The 13086-nt window shown below is 39.6% G+C and overlaps 1 protein-coding gene across 4 annotated transcripts in view; it reads left to right on the forward strand.

Moving 5' to 3' along the window:
• Positions 1–10610, forward strand: part of PTPN2 (protein tyrosine phosphatase non-receptor type 2) — a 29614-nt gene extending 19004 nt beyond the window's left edge. For 3 of the 4 annotated variants that reach the window (XM_080611737.1, XM_080611735.1, XM_080611736.1), the window contains 4 exons: positions 1207–1416; positions 1897–2055; positions 3825–4015; positions 5610–10196. In XM_080611737.1, the coding sequence (XP_080467863.1) occupies positions 1207–1416; positions 1897–2055; positions 3825–4015; positions 5610–5817 (768 nt within the window). In that variant the 3' untranslated portion in view covers positions 5818–10196. Of the gene's footprint in view, positions 1–1206; positions 1417–1896; positions 2056–3824; positions 4016–5609; positions 10197–10228 lie in introns of those variants that run through there. The other variant, XM_080611734.1, reaches the window with a different exon arrangement.
• Positions 10611–13086: the final 2476 nt, after the last annotated feature.

Consider the following 13086-nt stretch of genomic DNA (forward strand, 5'->3'; position numbering starts at 1 on the left):
TTTCCAGCGTGCTGACTGCACCTCTCACCTTGGTGTTATCAGCGAACTTGCTAAGGGCACCTTAATCCCACTGTCCATGGCACCAACAAGGATGTTAAATAGCACTGATCCCAATACTGGTGCCTGGGGAGTACCACTCATCACTGACGAGTATTTTTATTACTGCGGTAACCATGAACTGGATTATTTTAGTTTCACAAAGGAGTTTCTTAAGTTGAAGCAACGTGAGCAGATGAAAACCAGCAGAATTTATTTGAATTTCAGAGCTATATTTTACTGTTGCTGAAAAAAGAAACATAGCTTTTCTGGAATACATTGGTATTTCAAATCTTCTTGTGTTCCAACTTTGTGGAGATTTCTGTAGATTTCTATCTGATATGAAAATTAAGGTGAAATGGAAGGAAGATAAAAATAACTGAACCTTTCTAAAATTCCTGAACTAAATCAGTGATCAAGTTGTCTAAAAAATCACTGTGGCAAGGAGTAGCATTAACAGCAGGTCAAAAGCGAGTTCCATAAAAATATGATCCAAATTTGTCATCAAAGCCTTTCAGCTATATACTTACTCTCTTGCTGTCATTTCAATGCTTGCAGTTGGTTGTGTTGGGAGAGGAATTGCATGGTTCTAAACCTACTGTGTGGTTTTTGGAAGCCTTCTTTCTTACAAAGTGTGAGTATGTCCAGCACAAGTCTTGCTAGACATCTGCTCTATGGGTTCTTACAAGCCTTTTCCAGGAAGCTTCCTGTTTCTCTCAGTAGTGTGGTTAGTGTAAAGGAGATGCTAATTCCTCTAAATATTAAACCTTGCTCTGAGTGAAAGTGGAGAGTGTTAACAATGCTGACGGGTATTTTTTTCAGTCATGTTAATGCTAGCAGTCTCCTAACTGCTGCCAGCTGTTAAGTTGCGTTAATGGTAGAAACAGAAGAATATTTGGGAGCAAGTAATAAAGCAAATCAAATATAATATTGGAAGTTTGAGAAGAACCAAAAAATGTGTATGGTAATAATTGCAAAGGAGACAGATGAAAACCTGCTTCAGGTTGTGCTGTTGGTTGTCATCCAACCTGAAGCAAGTCATTGGATTGTTTGTCTAAATGGGAGGTTTAAAATAGAAGACAGCTATTGATCTACATTGGGAAAATGTGTGCTAACCAAACAACATTAGAATACTTCCTAGTTGTATTGTTTATTTGTTTTCACTTCCAGAGTGGTGAGTCCAGGATGATCTTTCATTTTCATTATACTACATGGCCAGACTTTGGAGTTCCTGAATCTCCAGCTTCATTCCTGAACTTCCTGTTTAAAGTCAGAGAATCTGGCTCACTAAGTCCGGAACATGGACCTGCAGTAATTCACTGCAGTGCAGGGATAGGACGTTCTGGCACATTTTCATTAGTAGACACTTTTCTTGTTCTGGTAAGTATTTGGTCACTTTCTCTGTCACCCTTTTCCTTCTCTTGACACCCTGCATCCCTCCCCAGTATGGGCTTTTTGGTCAGGAGGCTTTGCTTGATGGTTGTGAGAAGTACAGCACAGGGTTAGGTGAAATTCAGTTAAATTATAAGGTATTTGTCTTCTGGTTTGGTTAGGGCCTCTCAACTTTCTGAAATTTAAAACTTGATATTAGGGTACTGATTTATTTGATTAATACATGATCATTGATTTGTTCATAATAAGATTTCATGAGATGGTTTGCCTTTAAAAACAATTCATCATTTTACATGATGAAACCAAGAAATCATTTGAGATGTTTATTTCATATGTAACTAATAGAAACGTAATACAAAGACATTAATTTTTAGATTTAATTTTATTATTACTTTTTGCAAGTGTTTATTTTCTATACGCCGTCTCCATTCAATGGTAATGACCTTGTCAATGTAACTTCCTTTACAGATGGAAAAAAAAGACTCACCTTCTGTAGATATTAAGAAGGTTTTACTGGATATGAGGAAATATCGAATGGGACTTATTCAGACTCCTGATCAACTAAGATTTTCATATATGGCTGTAATAGAAGGAGGAAAACTTATAAAGGGGGATTCAACTATACAGGTAAATGTTTAGCTCTGTATATTTAAGCATAAACAGATTAAGTGCTAACTAGTTAAATTGCTAACAGTATTTAAAAATGTAACTTCATGGGATTTAGATGATTTGTCTTTTTCAGTAGATGACTAGAACATGTTAGAGGATCTCTGATCGATGCCTTTTACTAGCTAAACTTTTGATCCTATGTAATTGTCCCCTCTTAGATAAAATACAGCTTCTGTACAAATGTCTTGTAAAAAGGTTAAATTGGTATCTTCAACATTGAAAAGCAGAAGTAATGCTCAGTGTCACTTTGAAAAGATAGCAAGGATATTTTTAGGATTTCTTAATCTTTGCAATATGTTTTCATACCAGTAAAGTTGCCTGGTGTTACAGAGAACATTTATTAGTACAGTTGCTTTTTGCTTGCTTTTTTTTTTTTTTTTAATATCCTTTAAGATTTGTGTTACAGTAAGTAGAATCCAGCTCAATAGCATGATTTTGGAGCAGTCAGATTACTAGATCCCGCTCTTTTATCGGTGTGGCTTGTAGCTTTAATAGTAGCTACAGCTGGTTTTGAATGGCTGGGGCTGGGTGGGAGGACTGGGAGGAGAGACTGTGAAACAGACTCAATTCTGCTTTTATGTGCTAGGGCTTCTTTATTTTGTTGGTTTATCTGCTTCATTCATGATTTAAGAAATCCCATTTCCTCTTTTCTGTGGTTCTGGCTGTTGTCAAGAGTCTTTTTGACAAATGTTTCTTGACTTGCTACACAAAGAAATAATTTCACACAACTGCTAATGAACACCTAGGTAGCATGCTGCTGGTCTGACACACGTGTCGTATGCCTAAAAGACTGCATGATTCATCCTAACACTAACAGCAGTTTAGCCTCTTTATTTTCTGGAAGCTGTTTCTGGTGGTAGGAGGGTATTTTCTGTAACAGTGGTTTTTCTGCTTTGTTTTTTAAAAAGCCATGCTCCAAACTGAGCAGCTCTGGTTCCCGCACTTCCCCATTTAGATCACATGATTTCTTGTTTCTGGATACAAGGAGGCATTGTCAACCCAGAATACTGCTTGTCAGGTTCAAGTGTGTTACTTCTTCATACCAAGAAAATGCCTAAGGAGGCACACTTCTCATTTGTTCTTTGATTTCTTTTTCTTGTTATGCTTGTTCAGATGATCTTTCTTAAACCAGTGTTTCCTGCAGTGCAGGTGGTTGCCTTGGTGCTCTCTCTTTAGGCCTTAGGGTCATGTGCAGAAAGTTAATTGGCAGTACTTAATAGGAGTATTTCTTCTTTCAAGGTCAGCTAGATCATTCTTTCCCCCCTATATGGAGGGACAATTGTGCTGTTCAGAGAGTGAGAAGTGCTTACTTCTCTCTGCTAGTGATGGGGAGGGCATGAACTCATTGAACCCTTCTCTAATAGACCATTACCCCAATGTTCACCTGTGACATCTCCATGGATTTTGGAAGTCAGTAAATGTGTAGACAAACACAGTGTATATTTGAGCCTTTACTTGCTTACAGCTAATGAGTGGCTGCAGCTGCAACATTCATACCAGGGAGGGGCTGAGGAGTCTCTTCTGCTCACTAAGTACCTAGAGAAATGTAGGAAAGGATCTTTGTTGGAGAAGATGCATCTTTGGTTAGCAATTCAGTCTTTTTGGGTTTTCCTTGACCTAGTAGTTCCTTTAATCTACTTCTGTGACTGTTCTGTTGGAGGGCATCTTTGGCAAAGAGGGCCTTTGGTGTTAGGGGGATGTTTGAAATATGTTCTCCTTGTCTGCAGAAACAGTGGAAGGAGCTCTCTAAGGAGGACCAAGAGCTAAGTTCTGAGCAGTCTCCTCCACACCCAACCAAAATAACCACAGAGAAGTACAATGGGAACAGCATAGGCCTGGAGAACAAAAACCAAATGGAGAAAACAAATTCTGACCTGTCCAATAAAGTTCAAGATATCACAGATGGAAACACTGAAAGGTAGGCAAGATGAAGAAACTATTTAGAAGTCAGCAGATACTCTCTTAAAAGGCTGAATTATTGTCTGTTTCTCATATCATAAGAAAACTGCAAGATCTTTCTTCAGTAGAGGAAAAGGACAGGTGGTATTTGACTGTCTTACTTAGTTATTTTAAAAATACAATTTCAGTTACTCCTCATGATTAAGTTTTTTTGTTTAAAGATCAAGAGAAAAACCCAGATGTCTCTAATCAGAGCAGCTCAACCTCATGCTTGAAAGTACTTTCCTACAGACTGTCAGTGAAATCTCTTGTGCAGTGTGAATTGGGTCCTGAAAGTGTCCAAAATAGTCTGACACTGATTTTTAAATACAATGCTGATACGTCAGAAACAAAAGTTTTATCACTCACCACTTTCTGTATGGTGACAAATTGTATTGTTGAAGCCGAGTGTTACCTTCCACTCATGTTAAATCCACCACTGTGAATACATCTCTGTGGTTTAGCTGTGTCATGTGAATTTCTCTTCCTGAGTGCTAATGCCTTGGCTGTGATCTGCTGTACTGAGAATTGCCATCTTAATTGCTGTGCCTTGAGATGCTGTGTCACTCTGGTCTAGTAGCTAAATGTGGATCTGTAACCAGAGACCCAGAAACCAGACCGGGCTGTGTGGAGTTGTGCAGTTCACAAGAGGAGGCAGAAATCTGTGCCAGAGAGCTGTGCTCTGAGATGGGATGCAGCCAGTTCAGTGAAAATAGACTGGAATTCTGAAATGCCAGATGACTTACTGCATGCCCTGATGAGTTTGTCTCTCCATGTCTTTGAGTGTTTTGAAAAAGAATGACAGCAGTTCTGTAGATATTTACAGGAGCCCCTCACAAGCAAGAGGGGTGGCATGGGTATGAGTGTGGTGGTGTGCTGGGTGGAACTTGGACAATCAAAGTGGATTTTCATGTCAAGAAAATCCCTTCTTAGAGGTAGTGAGGGTACTTTTGGAGACACAAATTACAAGGCAGCCCTAATAGTGTAGCAACACATGGCTGATTTGTAGCCTTTGTCCTTGATCAAGATTTGGTTTACAGTCAAAGATGGGTACTATTAAATCTGCATGCAGACATGAGTAGGTTAGAATCCATACCTCAATGAGGTATGTGTGAACTCTATATGAGGGCATACACTTAAATACTACAAATGTTTGCACTTAGCATTGACACTGCATATAAAAGCAGCCTCCATGCAGAACAGCTACTGAATGGGGACACTGATGGGCTGAGAGACTAAGCTCAGGTAATTAGACTAATTCTGTTTTCTGTTGAACATGTAGGTCAAGCAGCAGTTACATCTTTACATATGTCATTTATTTCATGGGGCTTCACTGACATGAAACCATCCACATCAAGGTTGTTAAAATAGAATCAAGATTGCTTGATTTGGATTTTATGTGCTGCTGCCATGTGCTGATGAAGGATTAACTGTTGGGAGTTAATCTCTGTTAACAGCTAATAAACTGTTGAGAGAAGGATTAAGTGTTGGGATGAGGTTTAATGTTTTTGTAGCCTTTTTAACTCTTCTGCAATTTAAGATTTACCTTTTTCTTTTTCTTCTTTTTTTCTAAGTACTGTCCGAAAACGACTGCGGGACGATAGAAAAGCTAACACAGCACAGAAGCTGCAGCAGATGAAGCAGAAGCTAAATGAGACTGAAAGAAAAAGAAAAAGGTGGTTATATTGGCAGCCTATTCTCACTAAGATTGGGTTTGGTACACTGATTTTAGGTGGTGCTTATTGTTGCTGGAAAATGTATTTTCAAGAACATTCCTTGTAAGTAAAGAGTATGCCTGTCTGCTCCAGCAGCTAATTCTGATGCAGGTTACTGACTAGGGGTATGACTTTAAGCAGTGAACTCCTTACACCTGGCATGGGTGCAGACACTTACAATAGAGAACTGATGTAAAATTGATAATGTGTCAACATCTCAGGACTTCCCACTGCAGGTACTTAGAGAAACGAACTGCTGCCCCGAACACAGTTGATGGCTTTTGTTTATATGAGCAGGTACAAACTTGCTTCAACTGTTTATACACTTTTTAAAATGGTGTTCTCCCAGATCTTAAGCAACTCCTGAACCACAGAGGTTTAGCCACTGAAGGCTGGCTGGATTTAAACTTATACACCTGACATAAGCAATAAACAGTGTTGTATCATTTACATTATTAATGCAAAGAAGTTATCCTAAATGTGTGTAATGTGTAATGTACTAGTGACATGAACATAAACATTTTATAGTCTTATGAACTAGGATAAATATATTTTATAATTGCATATTTAATCTTTTTGTAGTTCACTGTACTTTTGAAAGCTCAGTTTGTACAAATTTCTGACCAAAAAGAATTTGATTTTGAAACTAAATGTAATTATAATTTGTGCATGAAAATAATAGTGCAACCATTCCCCGTATTTTGACTCTCCAATTTATGATATGAGCAGCTAGGGGTCTGATAAAGCACTTGCCAATTTCTACTCTGTTAATTTGCATTCCTTATTTATTTTTTTGTAGTTTTCATTATTTAAGTGAGACTTAGAAATCTGATTTTCTTTTTTTAAGGTTTTTGAGAACTTAGCCCCAACTGAAGAGCGTACTGTTAAGTTAATTAATGTATTCAGACTTCAACTGCTGTTTGAAGGCCAACGTTGTTAAAGTTCTGACATTCCATTAAATGTGAAACGTAATGTTTTGTGTGTCTATAGATTTTAATTGCTAGAAAGACTAAAATGCATTCATCAGTATTAAGTGTGGAAAGCATATCAAAGGAAACTGTAGTTGGACTTGCAAAGGTGGTTTTCACAGCGAACCAGTGTTGGTAGTGTTCTCCCGTACCCAGTACAGTGCATTCAGCTATACAAGCCACTTCCATAACTTCACGGAGTCTAGAACTGCTTTTGAGGTTCCCCAGCACTGCAGTAGGGGCATGATGTTGAAACACTCGATGACTAATGTTTTGGGACAGCTGTGGTACAGTCCTTTTAAAATTACTGAGCACTCCCTTTCTGTTAGTTGGTCAGTAACGCTTTCTGAATAGTAATTCAACACAAATCACTTTCTATCCTTTAAATTCTCTTTGAATACAGACATGGGATGTGGCTGTCGTTCAGGCTGTCATTCAGGTTGGGATGTGATAGTTTCTATCAGTGGACTGCAGTTTGAAACCTGGGTTTTATGTATTCAAGCATTGCCTCTTTGGGCGACTGCAGAGTTGTTGCGTCTTCTCCCTCCATTTTCCTTGCTCGGTTGTCTTCTGTTGTGTATGCGGGCTTGGGGGTTCCCTCCCCTGTTTCTTTTTTCTTTTTAACTTCTCCTTTTGTAAAGCACTTTTTGGATTTACTGCTGAAAAATACTCCAAGAGCTAGATGGTTACTTCTGCCCCTCATCCAAAGGGATTAACTTGAAAGCTTTCCAGTGTGTTCAAGCTCAGTAGTAACATACCAGGCACAGGGCCCAAATAGTCTGACATTCAGTACGCAAAAGCTGAGTTTACTCTTTAAAATTCTCATTTCACAATCGCTAATACGGGTTTTGGACCACACTGTTATAGTAAACAACTGCTTAAGGGTCCAGCTAAGAAAAACAAGTGCAGTTTCACAGAGTTCTGAGTTTGGGAAACTGTGCATCAGTAGGATGAGGTGGTTTGTCCTGTGGCATTACCGACTGCGCAGCTCTAAAAGCAAAACAGCTTGCTGCCTGAAAATCTGAAAATGTGCGATTTTAAGACACTTCCTACCTTGTACAACCACAGTAACTCTATAGCCAGCAAGAGGCTTGGCAAAAGATTATTTAATTTATTTAAATTGAGAAGACAGACTTTTCACTATCAGCTATAACTGACAGGAGGTGTAAATGTGCACACCTTATAAAAGATATCTGGGTTATAGAAACCATGTGGAATGTTATTAAATACTTTTATAACAGAAATATCCCAGATGTTATTGTAAAAACTTACAGCTATCTAAGGAAAAAGCGCAGGCAAAACCTTGACTGAAATCACGCTGTTGTTTATGGCCTTTATTTGCGTGAGAAGGATTTCCTGAGCCGCCAGTATCTGACAGACACCAAGCTCCAACTGTGGCTGATTCCGTCTCCTGAATTCTGGCTTTTTTTGTTTTCCCGCTCCTGGGCAGGGGCTCCTCCTCTGGGTGGCGCAGGTGGGAGCGGCCATCTTGTCTCACCTCAGCTCTCTGAGCTTGGTACAGCAGGACTTGCACGTTCAGCCGTTCGATCTGGTTCTGTGACTGTAGGCATCCTGAGAGTCTGCACTGTCACTGATTTAGGACCATGAACCAATCCAAGTCTTGGACAAAAGTATTTTGTGCAGTGAATTGTTCATGATAGTATGAGCATAGGACATCACTTAGATCTCTTAGTGCATTCCAGGAGATAACCTGGTTAAAATGATTTTTTTTTTTTTCTGGTCTGTCAGTAATCCTTAAGAAACAGAATCTGAGAGAAGCTTGTTCTTTGCAGACTGAATCCTTGTGCTACTTCGTTATTCTATAGAATTCAGAATTCTGTAGAATTTAGAATGTTGTTCCATAGAATTTAGTAGTTTGTGCGCAACTTGGACCCTAAATAGGAACAAATACAGGCCAAAATGGAGAACTCTCGATCCCAGTGACCTCTGCTGTAGAGCTTGCTCAAAGGAACAGTAAAAGGACATGCCTTGTGAGCCATCTCCTGCCTCCCCCCGACCCCTGTTTCTGGCAAGCTGCTGGCTGGTCTTGCGCTACTTCTAAGAAACTGTTACACTCCATTCAGTGTTCTTATGTCGGGTTTTCCTCTCTGTTCTGGAAATACATCAGTCAAAATAGTTGCTGCCTAGTGGGCTGCTCTGAACTCTGTTAAACTGGGGTACAAATCATGCACGTTTTAATTTAAAACAACCAAAAAACTAGCAAACATTTTGACCTCTGTTGCAAGGGGGGTGCAAGTTCGGAATGAGTCCTTTAGGTTTTCTGTTTGTTCTGGGTGCAGGGACAGTCCACTCGGAGTGACGGTACAGCTGTGTTTATTCTTGAAATGCGTGAAGTAGAAGAGTTGAATTTGGCATGAAATAGAAATTTAACAACAATACAGATTTATTTCACAGAACTAAGGTGTTGCAAGCAAAACTTAGCTTCTTCTGTTAAACCTTCAGTGAAAAGGTTTATTGATGCCAGTTTCTATCCCTCTGAAAAGGGAAAAGGCATAAATGCTTGTGTGTGTGTGTGTGTGTGATTGGATTCTGCAGGTGGTGAAAAAGCCTGTCTAGCTTGAAGTTTAACAGAATGTTAAGCAAACTATTTAGTTTGCTGTTTGGCATTATAGTTAAACCTGAAACACTTGAGGACTGTACAAGAAACTAGGTTAACAATGAGAAAAGAAAAAGTCTTCTGCCTGGCCAAGTGGCTAAAGTCAGAGGATGGAATTTGCAAAGTTGACGTAACGCACAGTAGTCTTTCTCAGCTTTTCTGTTTTCCAAAAACGTTTTAGGTCAGTCTTTCATTTTTATGTACGAAAAATAAATGTGTTCCAAATCACATCTCTGTCTGAGTCTTTATTTAAATTGAAAGGATAAATACTTGGAAGAATTTTTTTACTGAGTCTGAACTGATCAAGGAGAACTGCTTTATGAATCAGTGCAGTGCTTGCAGAACTTAGAAATGTTTTACTTGTAGCAGCTTGGATGTCTGGTGCTGTAAGCACCAGGGCCTTTTTCTGTGTTCCTCAGAATAGAGCCTTACCTGCCCATAGCACAGACCACCCAGTGTTAGAATGTCTACCTCACTGTGAGAACTCTTTGCCTAGAAACACTTACTTCCGTGCTGCTGTGCCGGGACTGGCGCGCAGAGCCGTGAGAGGCAACATCAGTGTTGTTGAGGTGCAGCTTCCCTCGTCTCACTAAGGCCTGAGGGGACTGCGGTGGTGCTTGTTGTTGAACGCGAGGAAGGGGTTTGCTGGGCTGAGACCTGTACTTCAAGCTCTCCAGCCAGTAAGTGCCTTATGCTGTACTATGGAAAGTGTCCTGGTGAGAGCACTTGCTACAGCAGACCATAGTCGGTAGTTGCTCCAGGAGATGTGTGAGAAGCTGTTTGGTGTTTGTAGTGAGTTGCAAACCCGCTCTCTGTGCTTATTTCTTTTTTCTTTCTTTTTTACCCCCGAACTGTGTACTGAATCGGTGACTTTCTTTTGCGTTGTGTCACAGGCCGAGACTGACTGACACCTAAGCCTTCAAGACTTGTGAATATTCTGCAGCTATAAACTGCAAATTATTGACATGCAAAGCGAGACATGACCCCTCTTCGGGAACAAAAAGTGAGGTCTGTTAAGTACCAAGAAGACCTCAGGTATCTGTTTACAGCGTAAACGGCAGCGAGGGGATGAAGACCACCAGCAGCCTGCTACTTTGCAAAACAAAATAATTTGCCATCTTGTGTTTTTACAATGCCTGTATTAATGTAGAAATGATGTAAAGGAAATAAATTAGGAAATATTTTGGTTTGTACTGCCATTCTTACTGTATTTTTATACTTTTTGGCAGCATTAAATATTTTTTTAAAAGGACAATATGCTGTTGTGTGCGCATTATGTTAGGGAGAAACTGTCAAGAACCTGTTGTGCAAAAAAAGAAATGTTTCACCTTAAGGTTTCCTGGTATCCTGTCTTAACTGGAAAATGGCATCATTTATATACTTTACGCAAGTATTTTCCTTAATGTTAAATACTGTATTTTGAGCTAGGAAGAACTGTAGCACGTTTCTGTTGTAATACAACACTAGGAATATTAATTACTCTGGCTGTTTTGGTAATCCTTATGCTTGCTAGGTAAAAATTGCACAAAATGGTCAGAGTAACCGTGTGAAGGGGAAGTGCTTTGTTGGTGATGCTTTAAGGGAGGAAAGAGGGGAAAGCTGACCTCCCCTACCTGGGTCATAGTTAATTAATGGGAGCCAAGGGCCAGATGCAAAGTGCATAAAGTCAGTGGTGTTTTAATTACATGTGCCATCACAGTGTGTTATATGTATGATACTTCACATTTCCCGTCTCCCCTCGGCATTCTCCCTAGTGCAGACTGAACAGTGGCACTGGCAAGGGGTAAGCAGGGAGTGCTGCTTAAGGGAGTTCCTCTGGTAGACTCAGGAGGGTTTCTGCTCCTGTGCCTTGTGTAGCAGAGCTGATGGAAATTCTGCACTTGCTGCATTGTCAGTTTCAGATAAACCTTAATTCACTAAAAAACTGCTTAATAAGACTGGCTAAACTGGTATGTGGTGGGGTTTATATGTAATTTGTACTTTGCATATTTTGATACAAATCATACAGTTACTGGAAGTAAAGCAGGGAAGAGGCGAGAAATCTAGGCCAACTACGGCTGCTTTTGCTAAAATAAGCAGCAACCTGAAATCTTAAAAGCAACCCTATTCAGAGTTGTGTTTAACATGAAGGTGAAGCTGAATCAGAGGAGTACTTAATGCCATTACCTGAGCTAAGTACATGCTCAAAATAGTCCAAGTACCAGAGTCTGGTTTGTCTAAAAATTTTACTTGCTTTATATTACTAGTATTGTTCTTAGCCTATGTTGGTGGAGAAAACAACATCACAACTTGATTCAGCTTTCATTTTCAAGGTGGTACAGCTTGACCAGGAGCATTGATGAGGGATCAAGGTCTATGCAAACCTTTGCAGTAAACCCTGTGATTGTGCTGGTTAAACCTGCCAGTCCAACAAATAAAGGTAACACTGTTGTATGTGCAAACTCCTAAGTGGAGGACACAGTAGTTTAACTCATCCTTGTTCTGGGGATCTGTGTGCTCCAGAGGGAAAGACAGCAGCATGACAGTGTAACGCAGAAACTGGAGGAACAGAGAGGAGAAGGCTGATGCAATTCTAAGCATGGAAATCATCAGAACTTCAGAGAGCGTGGAGAAATTTACAAGAACTCAAAGTAATAAATTGTAAAAACTTTAGGGTTTTAACTGCTTACTAGTATTACATTTCATGCCTCATGATGCTGCTTAATAGCTGAAAAGAGATGCCAGTAGTGGAAAACTGCTCATGATGAATACAGGTTCAGAAATCAGTCCAATGAGTAAAAGCAGAGAATAAGACCAACAAATCCTAATATAATTTTGTACTTTCCATTGCCTGCCTTTCTCACAAATTTATTGCAAGATTTAGATTAAAAGATTAAGAAGCTGTAGAGAGTATCTTGAGCAAAAGAGGGTAGGAAAGCCATCCTAGCTGCTGCTCATTAACTACACAATGGTGCTTCTGGGTTAAAATACCTTCAAGTGCTACTTTCTGTCTTCTTAAGTGTCTTGCCATCATATGTTATGAACAGCTTACCTGATGCCTTCATGTGTGATTGTATTCTCTCAGTTAGTGCACAAACAGATTTTCTTCAGATGCCTGACTACTGAAGGAGGGTAAGGCAGCATCTTCTCTGAACCCAGGATTTCATTCTCCTGTCAAGCTCCACGGCGGGTTATTAGTGCAGCATCTGGCCACCTGCCTGCCCTGCCTGTGAGCACATGAATCCTAAGGGACTTACCAGTGTATCTATTTAAAAACACGTGGAGAGTGTTAAAAGAAGCTTGGCTGGCTTGCACTCTTAATTGCAGTGGTTTATTTGCAAACAGTTGAAACAATTGAGGTTTTTAAGATGCTGGTTTAAAAAATACTTGATCTTTGTTAAGGGTTCCCCCCCCCCAAAAAAAAAAAACAACACCCTAAGATGTTTGTAATGTAAGTACTGGCTCAGCCAAAATGACAGCAAAAAATTACTATATCTAAGCTATTTGTGCAATATTTTCATGAGAAATTGCACCTTTATTGGTAATCACAAGAAGATAAAAAGCAACTCTCATGCCTCAGAAAAATTCGAAATGCTTCTTGGTTGTGGTCTGGTGATCAAACACTCTCTTGCTGTTGCTTCAGAATCCTAGTTTTTCCTCCTCTAGCTTTTTATCACCACTTCTCCTTGTTCAAGCTGTTCTGATTATTGCAATTTAATCTGTTACCACAGCTGCTTTGATTTTGACTAATAAGAGTTTTGCAGTTAAACAC

Source organism: Psittacula echo (genome assembly GCF_963264785.1).
Source record: "Psittacula echo genome assembly, chromosome: 2".
In the NCBI taxonomy this organism is placed as follows: Eukaryota; Metazoa; Chordata; class Aves; order Psittaciformes; family Psittacidae; genus Psittacula; species Psittacula echo.